A 20,083-nucleotide genomic window follows, 5' to 3' on the forward strand; every position below is an offset into this window, starting at 1 on the left:
ACAGCATGACTTCACTTTATGAAAACTAACTGGAACCTTCCTCACATTGTATAGACAGCACCAATTTCTGGAATCCCTACATTCTATACTGATGCAAACATTTCAGGAAAGACAGGTTATAAGTCAAAAAAAGTTAAGTAAAGTGGCTCAAAGTCATTATGATTCTGTTCAGAAGCCAGAATTATATGCTATTCACAGGGTACTCTTAGATTTTCCAGAATTTCTTAATGTAGTTCTGACTCTCAAATGCAGAAATAATTGTTTTACATATTGAAACTGCTAAACCTAAACCTATGACTCAAAATTAACTTTGCTATTTATTTAATTATAAGAAATAATCAAAAATAAATACCATCCCTTGTACATAACACATAACAGATTCCATATGGGTCTACAAAGCCCTCTAGCAAAATATAATGATAAAATTGATCAGCTGTTGGTAGGAAGTGTGCTAGAAGCCTCAAAATTTCATAAGAAACACCATGTTAATAGCAAGGGTTTGCAAAAAGATTTTTCTGTCACTTGGCAACCAACCAAGGAAATTATAATAAAATGTCCTAATTGTCCTTTGTATAACCAAAATCCACTACCTGCAAGAAGTAACCCAGGAGTGCTCAAAGAAATAAAATTTGGCCAATGGATGTATTTCATTTTACAGAGTTTGAAAAACTAAAATATGTACACCATGCCATAGGCACATATTCAGGATTTCAATGGACAACTGCTTTGAGTTCAAAGAAGGTTGATTCTGTAATTACACATTTATTAGAAGTTATGACCATCATGGGGATACCTGTACAAATTAAGACTGACCATGCTCCAGCACCTGTCTCTAGTAAAATGAAACAAGTTTTTTATATATTACAACATAAATCATGTTATAGGTATACCACACAATCCTACAGGGCAAACAGTTATAGAAAGGTCTAATCGCACTCTAAAAGATATGCTTAATTAACAGAAAGGAGTAATAAAGAACCCCAGAGCTTAATTGCACAATGCTTTATTAACTTCACATTTTTAAAAAACTAATGAAAAAGAAGCAACAGCTGTGAAGAGACATTGGATAACAGAAAAAAAAAACTGCTGAATTAATCAACCTGTTAACTTTAAAGGTATATTGACCTCTAAATGAACCGGGATATGTGTTACACTGGGGAAGAGGTTTTGCTTTTGTTTCCACAGGATAAGAAAAGCCATGGATACCATCAAAAAGGATAAAGATTAAATTCAAAGAGGAGGGAACTTTTGATTAGAAGAGGTGATACTTCATCAAACAGTGTAAACATTCGACCTAAACTAACTTACAAGACTAACAAATATTTTTCATTTGATCAAATACAGTTTGCCAAAAGGGAAACTACGCCCAAGTTAGTGTTGGGACAGGGTTTTGTTTTTGGCTTTCCAGGAGAATGAAGGCACCCAATCAAGGAGTCTAAAGACTACTGGACAAACAAGACACCTGAAGAAAAAGGACAAATCATTCACATACACACAAAAAAACATCCCAAGAAAAAGAGTAAATTGGCCTATTGTTATATCACTTCTCTAACAGGATAAAATTTCATAAATCTTCCCAAATGTTTGCTTCTGCTGTTCTCTACAGACATATGATACAGATGATCTTTTTGTTGTTCCAGGTCAATTAAGAATTAAAGCTGTGTGTCAGGAACCTTCCTTAAGGGCCTCACTGGAGCTGGCAGCCAGAGCCAGGCCAGCTCTGATTCCTCAGCAGGGGTCAAGGCTGGGAGGCTCCATCAATAGCTCTTTGATGTCTCAGGTCTAGCAAGCTCCCTAGGGAAATCAAGAAATTTAGGCACCTAGAGAATCTGCTAGGAAGTTTTAGATTCACAGGCTGCTACGGAGAGAGGGAGGCAGCTGCAGCCATGGCCTGTGCATCTGTCTAGTCTGCAACCTAACACCTCAAGTGAGTTCCCTTTCTCTGCTTTTCACTATCATTTCTCTTACTTTTATTTCTTAGATTTAACTCTTTTTACTGTATGCATGTGTTTTGTCTACATGTATGTCTGTGAACTAGACATGTTTATGTGTGTCCAGTGCCTGTGGAGGCCAGAGAAGGGTGTCAAACTCCCTGGGAGTGGAGTTAGATCGTTGTGAGCACCATGTGGGCACTGGGAATTGAATCTGGGTCATCTGAAAGAATAGCCAGTGCTCTTAACTGGTGCAGCAGGGTCCTGTGCTATTGTTCCCTTTGGGGGAAAGGGCCAAGTAGGCAGAGTCAATGACACAGACTCTGGGAGAATGTTGAAACAACAAGCTCAGTTTATTCAGGAAGAGGCAAACCTTATATACCCTTCACCCCACCCTGGAGGAAGTTCTGATGAATATGCATCTGCTGATATGATATGGTCTGGGTCATCTCCAGATCATGTCTCAACTGGTGTTGCTAAGGCCCTTAAGCAGACCTAGATTGGCTCTCAGAAAGTATCTTATTACTGATTTGGGCTAGGTGGCCCTCAGGCCTGTTAGAGATGAGTCATCCCACATATCCACCCCTTTTATTATTTTATGGGACATGCTCAGTGGGAGCTAGGGTGCATTGACCAAACCTTGTTAACCCCACCTCAGGAGAACTCAGCATGATGGACTGTGCCTGGCTTAGATTGGCTTGCCAAACAAGCTCTTACCTGCTGTGGGATGTTCTGTATGTTGAATGTGTTGCTCTGATTGGTTAATAAATAAAACACTGATTGAAAAAAAAGAGTGTCAGGCTTGACACACTAAGCCAGCTCAATCTTTATTAAAATCTTTTTTTTTTTTTCAAAAAAAAAAAGAATTAAAGCTGGCTTTGGAGTTGGAGCATGGCTCTCTCCTTCTCTAAACACTAGCATGCTTGTAAAAGAAAAATCCAAAAACTCTGTCTCATGACAAAAGAGCCACCTGATATAAGACAAAAAATTAATGGAGTATTCTATTGCCACTAATTTCATAATTCTTTGGTTTTGTTTTAATTCTTTAAAACTTTTCTTAAGGTATTAATATTATCTCAAAATTTATAATATTACTATATACATATTTAAACCTTTTGTCCTGATATTAATGGTCATCTAGAGTATTAACTAATTCTAGAAAAAGTCTTCATTGAGCTTTCTACACATGATTTCAGGTTTGAGTCTCTCTATCAGGTAACTAGGAATTAAGATGTTATACTCTGGATGTCTTTTAACCTCTTCATGAGCTGCTACATATGACATTTAAAATGTTTAGGTTTTCTACAGTGAACCATAATCATTCCTAACAGTGACCTTTAATGTCTCCAAAAGGAAGATGGAGCCCCTCAATGATGATTCCACCTGGATTGTGGTAATGCCACCAAGCTGACAAACACCACCCAAAAATTGACTGTGAACTACAAACTCCTGAAGACAATTTCAAGGTGACTAGCTAAAATGGTCCAGCCTCATAGACAGTTCTAGTCAGGACTTAAGATAAACCCTGCGCTTTCCCATTACACAGAGACTGGACAACAAATGATACAACTAGCTCTCCCAGAACTTGACAAATACTGCATTTTTTCAGGATCCCAAAAAGATGCCATCACCCCCAGACACCAGAAAGTAATTTTAAGAACATGATGCCCACATCCCCAAAGGTGTGGTGGGTGGGTTTTGATCATTCAGTGCATTATGAATATTTGTCATCATTTAGAGGGGGTTGGTTACAAGTTGTTATTGGCAATGGTCAAGTAAAAAGCTAAACAAAGGAGATTAGAATCAGGGATCTTGTTCTAAAAAAAACAGAGGGGATATAGAAATGATAAATAAAAGGGTAGATTATTGAATCTTGTTGCTGGAGGGCTTCTCTCCAGGTTCCACTAAGCCCCGCAGTCCCACAATCCACATATAAAATAATCACTCAGACACTTATATTACTTACAAACTGAATGGTCGTGGCAGGCTTCTTGCTAACTGTTCTAATATCTTAAATTGACCCATTTCTACAAATCTATACCTTGCCACGGGGCTGGTAGCTTACTGGCGTCTTTACATGCTGCTTGTCCTGGCGGTGGCTGCAGTGTCTCCTCCCTTCTTTCTGTTTCCCCAATTCTCCTCTCTCCTTGTCCTGCCTATACTTCCTACCTGGTTACTGGCCATCAGTGTTTTATTTATATAGAGTGATATCCACAGCACTTTCCCTTTTCTTTTTTTTTTAAAAAAGGAAGGTTTTAACTTTAACATAGTAAAATTACATATAATAAAACAATTATCAAGCAAGAATTACAGTTACAATATTAAAGAAGATGTCCTATCTGTCTTATATTTGTGAGTTTAAGGTTTTATATCTAACTTATTTTTTATCATAACTGAGGAAATTACAACTATCTAGTCTTTAACCACATCAAAGACCTGAGAAGGAATATAATGGTACCTGAGAAATGGTAGATGGATGCAAGCAACTTTTGGGAATCTTGCAAGAGTAGACCAAGACAGCTGGCAGCCTGGACAGTCACCTAATGTTTCTCAGCATTGTTGGTGTATTCAAAGTGGCTACAGGTCTAGAGTATATGACAGACCATTTTTAGAAGCAGGAATTCTGAAAGACCGTCTTACCCTGTCTTGGCAGAGTACAGTGGTTGCTTTTCTTGTGTTTCGCTTGTCCAGAAAGGACAGCATTGTATTTGTACTGTCAGCTGTCAAGGCAAGGGCAGATCTTTGCCCAGTAGGCCGTTTTGTGCCAAGAAGACAAACTTTCAAATGGAAATGTCTTAGAAGCCCAACATTCTCTTGGGATCAAATTGGTGCAGCCAGGAGCAATTGTGTCTCACGTCAACAGAATTCTAAGTTATTTAAATGCCATATTCTCTAGGTCTATGAAGTGTTTGAAGATTACCTATCTATCTGAAATATATCTATGTATACCTAGAAGACTTAACTAACATGGCTACAAATATGATTATCATAGATGACTAATTATTAATCTATTTCTTAATTATCCATTATAATTTTAAATGAGTTACATAAACATAATATCTCAAACAAGAATAGAAATATATATATATATATGTGTGTGTGTGTGTGTGTGTGTGTGTATACAGTATAACAAAATTAACTTTAAGTTTGTATCAATAAACTAAAATTTATACCAATGTAAAACATTTTAAACTTAAACTAAAATCTATACCAATGTAAAACATTTTAAACAAGTTGTTCTTTAAAAGTAGGTTCATTAATCTACCCTTTTATTTACCATCTCTATATCCTCCTATATATCTATATCATATCCCCTTTTCTTTTTTAGAAAGAGATCACATTTATAATCAACCTGTTTTAAATAAAAATATTGGTTTTTCTCTGTCCCACACTAGAGGGCTCTTTTGATTTGGGAGTCATCAAGTCTCAGAAATAGTGGGTCTAAGCTTTTATCAAAGCAGCATGTAGCCCAGAGACCTTTTTTTTTAATACTAGTAAAGACTAAATTTACCACACAGTGTAATGTGCCACTGGCAGACACCCCATTACCACCATACTGCTGGTCAAACGCGCAAATGCCAGGAACCCGCCAATAGTTCAAACCCGCGTTTTGTGGCGTCTAGCTGCCCTTATGAGACATGAAGCAGGAACCTGGTTTTGGCTGTGTTTAGAATTGGTTATTAAATATTCTCAGGTTTAAGGTAGAAACTCGAGCTGTTGGGCGCCATTTGTTGCTGGAGAGCTTCTCTCCAGGTTCCACCAAGCCCCGCAGTCCCACAATCCACATATAAAATAATCACTCAGACGCTTATATTACTTACAAACTGAATGGTCGTGGTAGGCTTCTTGCTAACTGTTCTAATATCTTAAATTAACCCATTTCTATAAATCTATACCTTGCCACGGGGCTGGTGTCTTACCGGCATCTTTATAGGCTACTTGTCCTGGCGGTGGCTGCAGTGTCTCTCCCCTTCTTTCTGTTTGTTTCCCCAATTCTCCTCTCTCCTTATCCTGCCTATACTTTCTACCTGGTCACTGGCTATCAGTGTTTTATTTATATAGAGTGATATCCACAGCAGAATCTACTCTTAAACCAAAAAAGATTAGCCTTAAATATTTTATATTGGTATGGATTTTGTATATTGATACAAATTTGAGGTTATTTTTGTTATATTGTATATATGTTTCTACTCTTAAAATGTTTTTGTATATTGATATAAATTTAAAGTTATTTTTATTAGAACATACTGTAGCTATGATTCTCCTCCTCTTCAAAGTATTGTACTTAAGCATCTCATTCAAAAATGTAATGTAAATTTCTAGTCCTGGAAAGTTATTATTACAAACTATTTAAGAAAATAAAGAAATGTAGCTTAGTAGTTAGTAATTTATTACAATCAAACTTGGAGTCCTGTCAGGTTGTTTTCAAGATCAAACAGAAATATAGTTTAGATAGACAAGTGGTCTTCAAACACTTCAGTGACCTACAGAACATGGCATTTAAGATGTTTTAATAACATAAGGTTTTCTATGAAAATAAGACATGTCTGCTCCTGGCAGCACCAATCTACTTCACAGAAGATGATGGGCATCAAAAAAAACTCCTTATAGAGTTTACTTTCTTTGCAGCTAAAGTTAACCACTGGGCAAGGAAATGCTCTTGCCTCAACTGCTGACAGTATGCTGTCCAAAATGAACAAGTAGGACACAAAGGAAAGTAACTGTTGAACTTTGCCAAAACAAACTGGGACAATCCTTCAAAATTCCTGCTTCACAGAAGAGTATTTCAGATATGCTATATCTGTAGGCTGAAGATGGATGCCCCAACATTGCAGAGGAATCTTGGGTGACTGTCAAGGCAACCAGCTGTTTCTGTCACTTCTTAGTTTGTAAAGTTGTTTGTTCTGCACTTCCTATTTACACAGGTAATATTGTATCCTTCTCAGGTCTCTGGTGGAGTTGAAGATGAGATAGTTAGAGCTATGGTCTTCCTTATTACCAAATTCAGAAAAAAACTCACAAAAGAAGTATAAAGTGTGTGAGGATGGGAAAGATCAAAAAGATAATTTTGGGATGGTAATACAAGTTAGGAAAGAAAGTAAATTGGGTACAACATTTTGGATTCACCAGAATAGGATAGATAATGGAGTATTTTCTCTAAATTTGTCAAGTGAAAATAGACTGGACACTGTTAATATAATTCTTACCTGTATAGATTTGTATATACATATTGTTCTTATTGTACATAGTTCTGCTATGTTAGTTAAAAATCTTCTTTTTTTAGACAAAAAGGAAGAAATGTTGTGTGATATTTTGATCCTGTTATGACAAATAAAGCATGCTTGGAGTCAGAGGGTGGAGCTATCTACTAGCCAACCAAAATTAACCACAGAGGTTTTGGAAGACTGCAGACAGATAGAACAGGAAGTAGTAAGGCAGGGCAGAGAGGGATCTTAGCCTTTTTGGAGGGAGGAACTGAGCAGGTAGGAAAGGATTGGTGGCTTCTCTGCTTCTCTGATCCTTCATGTTCTTATGCTGATATGGGACTCCTGAAGTTTTATTGATGAAGAATAATTAGAATAACACTTCATGCAGCCACTATGCCAAAGATAAAACAACAGTGTGAAGAGAGATTGGAGTCAGCCAATACTAGAAACAAGAGTTAGTTAGAATGCTCAAAATGGAGCACAAAATCTTGCTGTATAAGTCACCAGCATCTGGCCCATGGCCAGGTCATTGTCTTAAGGCAGGTGTCCCTGGCCAGTAGTTACTTCAGGACTAGCTATGTATTGGGGTGAATTGTGGTAATTTCATGTGAAAGTCCTTGTCCAGTCCCTCAGATTGAGCTTATATTTGGAGATAGGGGTTTTAATGTTGTGAGTAAGTGAAAATAACTTATTAGAAAAGCTCTTAATTCAATTTAAAGATGAAGTAACTTGAGCCCAGAGGGAGACATCAGGAATACATACTCATGAATTAAGGTTGACTTGTTCCAGAAAAATATGTTTTTATGATGATTATGTAGTAACTGTGTAACTTTTGGGTATGAAGAAAATCCTCTTTGTAATGAACTTAGTGTGGGGAATATTAAAAAGGATGTTTAAAAAACAAAGAGAAGATAGAAAGATGATAGATAGGCCCTGAAAGAGTGTGCGTGCGTGTGTGCATGTGTGGGTGTGTGAGTGTGTGTCTCTGTGTGTGTGTGTCTGTGTGTCTGTGTGTGTTTCACTTTTTGATGACCCCAGAGACTTAAGTTTTGACCCACTGGCCAGCCACAGAGAATTAAATTTTACTCTCTCTGATAGAAATATCAATTGAGTGATTAGTTAGACTCTGTGAGTCCCTTCGATTCTTGGGCTACTGAAGGCTGGTCCTTACAGCAACAATCTAGGATCAGTAAAATAAAATAGCACAGACAGGGTCTCATGTAGCCCATGGTGGTTTCCAGTTTACTATGTAGACAAAGATGGTCTTGAATTTATTAACTTAAAGATGTGTAGATTATCTTTGTGTGTGAACAGTTTTGCTTTTTTTTTTTTTTTCCTTTTTTCTTTTTTGGAGACAGAGACCTTAAGTACAAGAGACTGTGTTCCACCTGGCTATGTAGTTAGGGATAAGGTGAACTAATCCTCCTATTTCTACTTCCCAAGTGCAGGAACTTCAGGCATGCCCCACCATACCTAGTTTATATGATGGTAGTGATTGGACCTATAGCTCATATATACAAGACAAACGATCTGTCATCTGAGTTACATGCCTCTGTTTCATTCTATTCTATCAACCTACCTGAGTTATGTTCTGTAAATCAATCCTTTGAACATACAAAGACATAAAATATAAGCTTAAACAAAAGCTGACTCCCAAAGGATTGCAATATTATCAGTATTGTAATAAAACTTTGTACTGAGGATGTTTCATTGCTGAGGAAAAGGGCAATTCATTCCATTATAGCCCAAAGTGGTGTCTGTAAACTGGAGACAGACAAAAGGTAGGAATGGAGGAAGATCAAAGCATCTAAGGGGGCATTTCTAGAAACTGAATCCGAAATGTAGTCCATCATAAAACTTCACTAGTTTGTGGAAATTATGAGAAAATCAAATACAAAATAGTGAGGGCTGTATGGAACTAAATTTATGCAGACTAAAGCTTTACATTTATTCTTAAATGATGATTTACTATTTTGTTGTTAAACTTTTTTTTGGTTTTTTGAGACAGGGTTTCTCTGTGTAGCTCGGAGCCTTTTCCTGGAACTCACTTGATAGCCCAGGCTGGCCTCGAACTCACAGAGATCCACTTGGCTCTGCCTCCCAAGTGCTGGGATTAAAGGCATGCGCCACCGCCGACCGGTTTAAACTTTTCTTTTTTACAGTCAAGTTTCATAGATTGTGCCTATACTCCAAGCACTTGGGAAGTGGGATGAAGAGAATTAGTTCAAGGACATCTTCACCTACACAGTGAATTTGAGGCCAGCCTGGACTATAAGAAATGTACTCTTTTATGCATTGTACCCCACCCCCTGAAAAAAAGTTTTCTTCTCCTATGAAATGAGGATAATGATAGATATTTGGGGTTTTAAGTACTACCTTGCAAGAAAGACACAAATTTAAAAAAAGTCCTAAAAGATGTCAAATGTTGCAAGTCTCCTCATCTATTTCCTGTTTTGAAAATAGATCGGTGAAATTCCCAAACCTGTTGATATTACTAGGATGTGACCTTTAATATTTGTCTTTCAGAGACTTTGAATCCCATAAGTAATCACTGTGCAAAGAACTTTCCTGGAATAAAAGTTGTCCCTCTAGTGGCATCCTGCCAGAAAAGGGGGAGCCTAGCAAAGTCTGGGCTGTTCCCACCAGGCTCTACCCATAAAAGGATAAGAGCCTCACCAGAGAGAGAGGGGCTAATCTCCACTCAGCTGGCAATTGAGTTTCTGGCAGGGCAGGAGGGGAAGGTAGTTGCTGTCAATGGAATACGGAGGGTGGACTCTGGCTCATGTCTGCTTTAGTCCCAGAGATGTGAGGAGCATAAAGGAAAGGAAGGAGCTTTAAGTTGGACTAGATAGGAGCTAAGACAGGAATAAGGGGAAAAGGTGGTCTGAACAGAGATTGACCTTCATTTTGCTTTTCTCTAGATGACCATAAACCAAATCGGTTTCCTCCTGTTTATCATCCTGGCCATCAGAAGTTGCAGCGCTGGTGAGTCTTACTACAGGACCCAGATTCCTCAGGTCACCTCTAACTTTAAAGAAAGTCAGAACTAGACTGAGTTGCTTCCAGGACCTGGGTCTTGACAACAAGAGATCATGTTGTTGTTGATGTTTTTTTTTTTTTTCTTTTTTGAGACAGAGATTTTCTGTGTACCCCTGGCTGTACTGGAAATCAATCTATAGACCAAGCTGACATCAAACTCAGAGATCTGCCTGTCTCTGCTTCCTGAGTGCTGGGATAAAGATGTGGGTCACTATATCATGGCTGATTATGCATTTTTTTTAAAAAAAAGATGAAACTAAATATAATTGTATTGTTCTCCCATTTTTTTCCTCCTTCCATTCCCATATACTAAAAAATAAAGGCCTAGTCCATCCCCCATAGAGATGAAGCCTTTTAGATGTAGGTTGGGTGCTGATTGCTTCTTAAAGGAACTGGCCAGTGGCAGTGAGATTGTTGAAGTTATGTCCTAATCCAGATTCTGTACTTGTGTGTAGCTGTAGGGGACCTTCTGTAAGAACTGTATACCATCCTAGTCATTCCTTAGGATGAGGACCTTTGCTTTAGTGTGAATACCAAGTGAATGGTCTGGAGTGTACCCAGAGAATGTTTTCTTGAATTCTACACTCTATAGGAACACAATGTTATTTTAAAATGTGTAATTCCTTTTCACTGTTGTTTTAGGAAAAATGCAAGTTCCTAAAGGCCATCTTACTTGATCTCCACATAATAGTCTTTGTGTGCTCAGTATTAGGCAATAGGGATCTGAGGCTCAGACACAGTAAATACAATCCCAAAATACTTGACTTGTAAACATGGAGTTTCTTCACCTGAGTAGCTCCGACCTGAGAGTTCTTGTTTGTTTCCACCCTTCTAGGTTCTCAGAGGACTTTGCAGAGTTGAGGCTAGTTTGCAAGGCTTTTTATTCCAGGGTCTCTTGGTCAAGCCTCTGCACTGTTGACATCACTACCCATGCTTCAGGCACATTAGGCTCCCTGCATTTCCTCTACTGCAAGGCTGGACTTCACTGTATTCTCCTTTTTCAGGACTTTGGACACAAAGTTCTCCACACCTTCAAATCTCTTGTCTTTTTTCCTAGTTACAAATCTTGTTGATTCTCAGAGTGAGGCTTTGAGAAGTCACGGAATGAGTTTAGGATGGATGATAAGAGGAGGCTGGGTGTTGCATGAAAGTGAAACTAACTTTGCATCTTCTCTAGATGAAGGAAACGTGGATACCGACAGATGGATCAATCCTGTGCCTTCCGTTCTGTTCAGAAGCTGCAAGGAAATCAAGCAGGAGATAACTAGGGCACCAAGTGAGTGATGAAGTATTTAAAGACCACACTGTAATTCTAATATTTTCGGGCCCAAAGCAGAGGATTGAAAGCTCCAAGGCAGCCTAAGGAGACCCTGTCTCAAAAATACAAACAAATAACCCAGTTAGGAAATCACATTTTTGACCTCTGGAATAGCTTTTCTTTTTTGATATAGAAAATGTGATAGAATGTACATAGTGTATTAAAATTGCCACTTACCCAATTTTAAAGGTTTTCAAAATCAAGAGCAACTTTCACAATGGTATGGATCATCACCATCCATGTCCAAAAGTTTTCATTCCTTAAATTGAAATTCTGAAGCCACTAAGCCTTAAATTCATGTATTCCCTGTGAACTGCTCTTCTGTCTCCTACTTCTATGAATCTGTCATTTCTTGTTACCTCATAGGAGAAATCTTCCTTAATTCATTAGCATGCTCTAAGGCTCTTATGTGTTGTAATTTAGTTAATTTAGTTTTTTTAAAAAAGATTTATTAGCCAGGCAGTGAGGGTGCTTGCCTTTAATTCCAGCACGAGGGAGGCAGAGTCAGGAAGATCTCTGTGAGTTCCAGGCCCACCTGGGCTACAGAGTGAGTTCCAGGAAAGGCGCCAAAGCTACACAGAGAAACCCTTCTCGAAAAAACAAAAAAAGTATTTTTATTATTATATTTATATTATTATTATTATTATTATTATTATTATTATTATTTAGATGTGCATGTCTCTGTGTGGGCATGTGTATATATATATGTGCAGGTATGCAGGTACCTTCAAAGTCCAGAAGAGGACATCTAGTCCTCTGAAGCTGGAGTGACAGGTACTTGTACATTGCCAAGTGTGAGTGCTGGGAACCTAACTCAAATCCTCTACTAGAGCAGTACTTGCTCTTAACCATGGAGCCAATTCTCCAGCCCACTTCATTCTTTTTGATCTATTGGATATATAGGAATGTACAAATATATACTCTTAATAATAGCATAGATTATCACTTAGTCCTTAGAAATACTTGACCTGTTTCTGCCTTCAGGTCTTGTGATCTGCTCTTGTAACAAAAACGAAGGTACATATCTGAGAGCGTGTTACCAGTTCTTTGGGTATTTATCAGGGGGAGTTGTTAATTCCTTTGATAATACTATGTTTAATTTTAGGAGAAACATCACTGTCAGTTTGGGAAATTGTATGTTCTGCCCCAGTCACAGAAGCTTGGCTTTCTGAACTCAAGTAGGTCTCAGTATCCCCAAAGACACATGTAATAGGACACTTAGGATATGAGGCATTAGCCATGGTTGTACTTCCTGGAGTTATTCTGCCTCTGGATCAGAGATGGATAAAGAGCCTGCACACAGGACTGTGGACTGGTTCTCTCTACAGATGGCATCTATTTCCTCCGCACGAAGAATGGTGTCATCTACCAGACCTTCTGTGACATGACCACTGCAGGTGGTGGCTGGACCCTGGTGGCCAGTGTGCATGAGAACAACATGCTTGGGAAGTGCACAGTGGGCGATCGCTGGTCCAGTCAGCAAGGCAACAGAATCGACTACCCAGAGGGGGATGGCAACTGGGCCAACTACAACACCTTTGGGTCTGCAGAGGGGGCCACAAGTGATGACTACAAGGTTGGTACACTCTGTGGCCACTTGGGAAAGGGTGAGGATGTGAGTGTAGTTCAGACATGCCAGGGAGAGGGTTGGGAGGTTGTCCTTCAACATAGGGCTGAGGAAGTGAAAAATACTCATCTTGAATCTCAACAATCTCCAAAATAGTTTTTTTAGGTAAGTAGGAGATAGCACTGTGACCATTGTCATTGAAAATGAGAGTATCTAAGAATGGGTGGCCATCTGTCTGCTGAGGATTCTGCATGGGGACCTTTGCTTAGTGAAATCTACTGAACTGGTCAGGCTCAGTGTTGGTTCCTTTCCAGAACCCTGGCTACTTTGACATCCAGGCAGAAAACCTGGGTATCTGGCATGTTCCCAACAAGAGCCCCCTGAAAAATTGGAGGAACAGCTCCCTGCTGAGGTACCACACCTCCACTGGCTTCCTGCAGGACATGGGTCACAATCTGTTTGGCCTGTACCAGGTACTGGAGACTGCTGGCTGAGGCTGCTTTTCAAGGGTGTAGAGAGAGAGGCAGGGGTTTGAGGTTGGGTGGGTTGTATTCCGTGTTTCCCTTATTCTAAAGTGTAATGAGTCAAGGAGGGCAAAGGGTGGGGGGGTGTGGAAAAGGGAGGAGAAAAGTAGGGAGGTGGAGAGAAGAGAAGAGAAAAGGGGAAGGTGCCTAGATGTCAGAGAGACACAAACAAAAGAAAGGATTCTTTCTTATCTGACTGGTTTGGAAACAACCTTGTTACTGGATACATGGTGGACAGTGTTCCTGTGAGTGCCAGTGCTACAGTCCTTACCCAGTGACTTCTTTGTTTCTTGTAGAATTACTCAGTGAAATATGGAGCAGGGAAGTGTGGGACTGATAATGGCCCAGCAATACCTGTGGTCTATGACTTTGGTGATGCTCAGAAGACAGCCGCTTATTACTCCCCCTTTGGCCAGAGTGAGTCTCCCATGCTTCTCTGAACCCTCTGCAGGACATGTGATTATGATAACTAACTGTCATTTGCCAAGGACTACAGCCTGTTTCTCTTCTATGAAAGCTTGTGTTTTCTTTCAATTCATTCACTTGATTGCCCTTAGGCTCACAACTATTACTTTTGTGTTGCTGGAGGGCTTCTCTCCAGGTTCCACCAAACCCCGCAGTCCCACAATCCATGTATAAAATAATCACTCAGGCGCTTGTATTACTTATAAACTGTATGGCCGTGGCAGGCTTCTTGCTAACTGTTCTTATATCTTAAATTAACCCATTTCTATAAATCTATACCTTGCCACGTGGCTTTAACATCTAACATCTTTACATGCTGCTTGTCCTGGCGGTGGCTGCAGTCTCTCTCTTCCTTCTTCCTGTTTCCCCAATTCTCCTCTCTCTTTGTCCCGCCTATACTTCCTGCCTGGTCACTGGCCATCAGTGTTTTATTTATATAGAGTGATATCCACAGCACTTTTGTACCATTGTACAAATAAGAAAAGTAGGGCACTGAAGGTCCAGGAACTTGCCTGAGAATACAAGGCATAAGCGGAAAAATCAGCATTTGCACTGGGGATAAACAGTTCCAGAATCTACTCTTAGCAACCCCATTATCAGTCAGAGTTTTCTACAGAACAGGACAGGCCCATGTGCATGGGGATGAACAAGAGAAAAAAATGGAGTTTTATTTCTGTCGTGAGGGGTGACTGCTATGTTGTCTAATATGAATCCAAATGTGACATCTACCCTTTATAAATGCTAAGCCTGTACTGTATGTTTCAAATCTTCTTATTTATTCTTGGGATGTAAGGCTTTAAAGAAAAGTTACAAAGGTAAATGTGACCAAGACCAGAATTAATGTACCTGATAATGGCTAATGTGACAAGCCCTTGGTTATATTCAGTAGATTCTGTGCTGTATCATAAGTTTCTCCACTCAAAGACTTTTTTCAAAGACTGATTCTTTGGTACTGTGGATATGAAGAGATGAGGCTCCCCTAATGGGTCTGATATTTTAGACTGAATATCCTGAACTGGCACAAACAAACTCTTGGCTGACACCATTTCTAGCATTTTCCTTGAATGCTGTTTTCTCTCTCTCTCTCTTGTTTTCAGAAGAATTCACTGCAGGATACATCCAATTCAGAGTGTTTAATACTGAGAAAGCAGCCAATGCCTTGTGTCCTGGGATGAGGGTCACTGGATGTAACACTGAGCATGTGAGTCTGTGTAGTGACCAGAGAGGCTCATGAATAAAACTGAGGTTGCCAGTATGTATCTATGTATATTGAGTGTTGGAGACTATAGAATTAGTATGTGTACATGGATTGTGACCTTCCCTGTAACTTGCTGTGTCTCAGGGATCATACCTTCTGTCTAGATACAGAAATCCAGTCTTGTTGAAGACCAGAGTCAACATTACAAACTTCTAATTGTACTGTTGCTATCCACTTAGATTTTAGGATAAAACACTCAGTTATCTGGAATGAGTGTGACACTTGTATTCAGGAAGTCCTGTGCAAGACTTTGGGGCTGAAATTGTAAGAGAGTCACCAGGTACTATCATACTCCACCTGGGATTTAGCTTTCAGAATGAAACATATCATTTCCATCCCTTTCCAGGGCTTGTACAGATTTTCATTGTGTCAATGTGTTACTAGAAGAATCCAGAACATCTGGTAGATCTCACACAGGCCATTCTCCTCCCTATCAGAAGGAATTTCTCTTGTATGATGTTGGCATATAAAATAAATGACAAGGCAGGTGTACTTACCTCCACTGCAGAAAACTGATGTCTACCTGAGATCATTAGACACATACTTTTTGGTTTTTTAATAATTTGTGACCAGAGGCAGGTTGAAAATGGAGCCCTTTTATTGCCACAGTGAATGATGTAACAAATTAGCATGTTCTGGCCAAGGATGTTGGTAGACATCTTTAATCCCAGGACTCGGGTGGTAGAGACAGGCAAATCTCTGTGGTTTTGGGGCCATCGTGGTCTACATAGTAAGTTCCAGGTCAACCAGAGCTACAGAGTAATACCCTACCTCAAAAAAATAGCATGATCTTTTGAGATCCAGTCCTCCATAAAGTAAGTCTCAGAAAAGGTTCACCAGCTCCTGGCAGGTGATCCTGAAGATCTCACGGTCCATTCATTCCTCAGCCATTAGCTTGTCCTTCACCTTGTCAATCTGAGGCAGCTTTGATGTCAAGAATGAACTTGGGACAGTGTTATGAAATGATGAAATGTGGAAAGCATGTAATACTGAGGGAGTATCAAGCTTTTTCAATTTCTGTATGTAAGATGTATGTGGAATATAGGAAGAGCCATTTTTAAAATGCTAACATGGACTAGATCAGGAAACAACTTTTACATGGCACCAGTCATTTTTTGGATTGTATAAGTGGTGGGCACCACTGCAATGTTTTAATGGGCACATAAGATTGATGTGAGCCTTCTTTTTTTTTTTAAGATGACACTGGTAGCCTAGAGGTTTCAGGTTCTAAAGGAGGGAAGACTAAGCATTAGAAAACAGGTATTGAAATGACTTCTGTGTTCCAAATGAGAGCCTGATGTCATCTGATGGAAATATGAAGGAAGGATGGGCACTAACGAGTTCCAAAGTTTTTGATTTTATTAATAGTTGAATACAGAAAAGGGGAATAGAAGAGATTTTGATTAATTTCATGGTTTACACTTGAGTAGGTGAATATCAAAGTGTAAGTCAAGATATCTGGTTGCTGAATATGTTTGGGATTTAGGAGTCATATGATGCTGGATTTGTAATACCTTTATTTGATTGTATTTGTATGTGTGCGCATGTGTATTCAAGTGATCGCAGAGGTCAAAAGGAGACTCCTGGGAATTGGAGTTAAATCTTTTGATTGGATGCTAGGGTCTGATATGGATGCTGGGATCTGAACTTTAGTTCTCTGGTAGAGTAGTAAAATGTCTCAACCTTGGGGGCATCTCTCCAGCCCTCGTGCTACTAGCTTGTTTGCATGAAATTTTATATTGTCTTGTTTCAGATGTAATTATTTTAAATGTATTAGTGCTTTGCCTGCACATATGTATGCCCTTGAGCTATAAGAGGACATTCTGTGCCCTGTAACTGGAATTGCAACAGGTGTGAACTGCATAAGGTTGGGGCACACAAACACAGGAACTCTGAAAGAGCAACAAGGACTTTAACCACAGAGCTACCTCTCCAGCCACATTGTTACATGCTTTGATCAATGATGGACTTTGAATGTGGTGGTGGTCCCAGAGGATTTGTATTTGCCTGCTAAGATCATAATCATTCCAGCTGTGTAAGTGCAGCCTATAATGTTCACAATGACAAAATTGTCAATACATTCCCACAAATAAATGCCCATTTTTAAGTTATGTGTGGCTGTAAGTAACTGTGTTTTTTATTTTTGTTTGCTTGATTATTTGTTTGTTTATTGTCATGTGGACTGTGAAGACCCTGAGTAGTGATTCTAAATGGTGGCCTGATCATTAGGACTTAATCCTAAGAAATATCTGGATTAGAAATAGGGATTTTAAGCCATCGGTGAATGGGTCATAACCAAATCTAAAGGAGTAACACAAAATATAAGAGAGTTGTAATAGTGTCCCCTCTGGGAAGTAGCACTTAAGGAATTCATGAAGGAAAAGTCTAGCCAGCAAATCTGAGAACAAAGGTTCTGAGAAGTTGAAGGAAAGGTAGGAAGAGACAGTGATGCCACTAAAGCCAATGGAGGGGGTTTTATGGATCAAATGGAGTCATACCGCCAATGGAGTCTGATGAGAGACAAAGAGTCCACTGAACTTGGCTATTGAAGTGTCTCTGGGCTCAAAAGCTGTATTAGTCAGTTTTTTTTTTTTTTGCCTCTGTGATAAATACCTGAGAGAAACTATATATGGAAAGAAGGGTGTGCTTGCTAGTTTTATGACAACTTGACACAAGCTATGGTTATCTGAGATGAGGGAACCTCAATTGAGAAAATGCTTCTGTAAATTCAGGCTGCAGGCAAGCCTGTAGAGCATTTGCTTAATTGCTATTTAATAAGGAAGGGCCTAGCCTATTGTGGGTGGTGCCAACCTGGGGTGTGGGTCCTGAGTTCTGTAATAAAACAGACTGAGCAAGCCATGAGCAGCAAGCCAGTAAGCAGCTTCTCTATGGCTTCTGCATCACCTCCTGTCTCCAGGTTTGTACCTTGCTGAGTTGCTGTCATGATTTCCTTCAATGATGAACAGGGATATGAAATAAAATCTAAATAAACCATTTTCTCCCCAAGTTGCTTTGGTCATGATGTTTCATCACAGCAATAGTAACCCAGACTAAGACAAAGGGCTTCAATAGTTTTATGGTCTCTAAGATTTTTAAACCTAGGTCATTTGGCTCTATTGCTCTAAATCCATAGGGGGGCATGATAAATACCATGCAGAAAAGACATATCAGAGCAATATGGCTCACTGCATAGCATCAAGGAGCTAAGAGAGAACAGGAAAGGCCAGGGCAAGATACCTTTCAAAACATGCCACTCACACCTTCAGTGATCTATTTTTCTAACCAGACCCCACCTTACATGGCTCCACCACCTCCCAAAAGTCAGTTCACAATGGTGACTCCATAAGTGATTAACTAACTGATGAAGGCAGGGTCCTTATATTTAATTTCTTCCCCAAAGCTCTGCCTCTGAATATTATTTATACTGAGGATCAGGTCTTCAGTACATAAAACCTTTTGAGAGGGAAGTTCCTATCCAAACAATAACATCTCTCATTGCTACATGCTCCCCTTGTTTTTCAGCACTGTATTGGTGGAGGAGGATTCTTCCCAGAAGCTAACCCCCTACAGTGTGGCGACTTCTCTTCATTTGATGGGAGTGGATATGGAACTCATGTTGGGTACAGCAGTAGCCGGGAGATAACTGAAGCAGCTGTCCTTCTGTTCTATCGTTGAGATCTCTGTGATGTGGGACCCAGACTTCTTCTGTAGTCTGTAGACTCACATGCAGGGCAAAAAACTAGTAACATTGAATTCATTTTTTTTTAAAGACAGGATTTCTCTGTGCAGTTTTGGTACCTGTCCTGGATCTCACTCTGTAGACCAGGCAGGCGTTGAACTCACAGAGATCCACCTGGCTCTGCCTCATGAGTGCTGGGATTAAAGGTGTGTGCCACTGCTGCCCAGCTTAACATTGAATTCTAATGGCACAGAAAAGAAAAATAAATCATGTTCATTACATACTTAGGTGTCTTTGTGAATTCTTTTTGTGCAGGGTAGGAGATTTCAAAAGAGTTTCTTCTGCCCTATTTGATTATCTTGGGATGTTATGGCTGAGAATCCTGATATAGCAATACTCTTTTTTTGTTTATTCTTCTCTCATATATTACATCTTCACAGCAGCCTCCCTTTCCGCCTCTCCTTTCAGTCCCTCCTGTACCCCCTTTTCTCCAGATCCACTCCTCCTCTATTTCCCTTCAAAAAGGGTAGACCCCCCCAGGACAATCAAGCAAACATGGCATAAGAAGTTACATAAGACTAGGTACATTAGTTTATATTAAGTCTGAAGGAAGGAACTCAGTTGCAGGAAAATGTTGTGAAATATTCCTGTATACTGTGTGAAGATATGTTTCTGTGTTTGGTTTAATAAAAAGCTAAATAAGCAATAACTAGGAAAGAAGTATAGCAGGGACTTCTGGACAGACAGAGCTCTGGGAAGAACAAAGACAGAGTTTCCAGCCAGACACAGAGGAAGCCAAACATGAGCCAGGCAACAGCACATAGGTTAATATAAATGGGTTTAAGTTATAAACACTAGATAGGAACAAGCCTAAGTTAAGGTCAAGCTTTTATAATCAGTAATAAGTCCCTGTGTCTTTTTTGTAAGTGGTGGCCCAAAGAAAAATTCATTCACATAGTGGTATCCAATTTGGGGACACATATCCCCATTAGACCTGAGAAAGCAGAAATAAAAAGTTTCCAAACACACAAAAATGGAGCCAAACACAGCTTCCTAGTCCCACAGTCTCTCATTTGGGCTGCATTACAGAGATGT

General features: G+C 39.5%; 1 protein-coding gene across 2 annotated transcripts; it reads left to right on the plus strand.

Moving 5' to 3' along the window:
* Positions 1-9,730: 9,730 nt before the first annotated feature.
* LOC114690755 (intelectin-1a-like) lies at positions 9,731-19,255 on the plus strand. Of its 2 annotated transcripts, none has more exons than XM_028865643.2 (8): positions 9,731-9,879; positions 10,060-10,123; positions 11,355-11,453; positions 12,824-13,071; positions 13,377-13,535; positions 13,883-14,003; positions 15,149-15,252; positions 18,832-19,255. In XM_028865643.2, the coding sequence occupies exons 2-8, from the start codon at positions 10,060-10,062 to the stop codon at positions 18,982-18,984; spliced, it is 948 nt and encodes a 315-aa protein (XP_028721476.1). In that variant the 5' UTR covers positions 9,731-9,879; the 3' UTR covers positions 18,985-19,255. The 2 variants fall into 2 exon arrangements, with proteins under 2 accessions (XP_028721476.1, XP_037067132.1); XM_037211237.1 differs by having other exon boundaries at positions 9,795-9,866.
* The last annotated feature ends 828 nt before the right edge of the window (positions 19,256-20,083 follow it).

The sequence above is a fragment of the Peromyscus leucopus genome, chromosome 15, assembly GCF_004664715.2.
Source record: "Peromyscus leucopus breed LL Stock chromosome 15, UCI_PerLeu_2.1, whole genome shotgun sequence".
NCBI classification, from domain to species: domain Eukaryota; kingdom Metazoa; phylum Chordata; class Mammalia; order Rodentia; family Cricetidae; genus Peromyscus; species Peromyscus leucopus.

Coding starts and splice junctions, on each gene's coding strand:
- LOC114690755 (XM_028865643.2), top strand. CDS start 10,060: ATGACCATAAACCAAATCGGTTTCCTCCTGTTTATCATCCTGGCCATC. Junction 13,072..13,376: donor CCACAAGTGATGACTACAAG/GTTGGTACACTC, acceptor GTTCCTTTCCAG/AACCCTGGCTACTTTGACAT. Junction 14,004..15,148: donor TTACTCCCCCTTTGGCCAGA/GTGAGTCTCCCA, acceptor TCTTGTTTTCAG/AAGAATTCACTGCAGGATAC.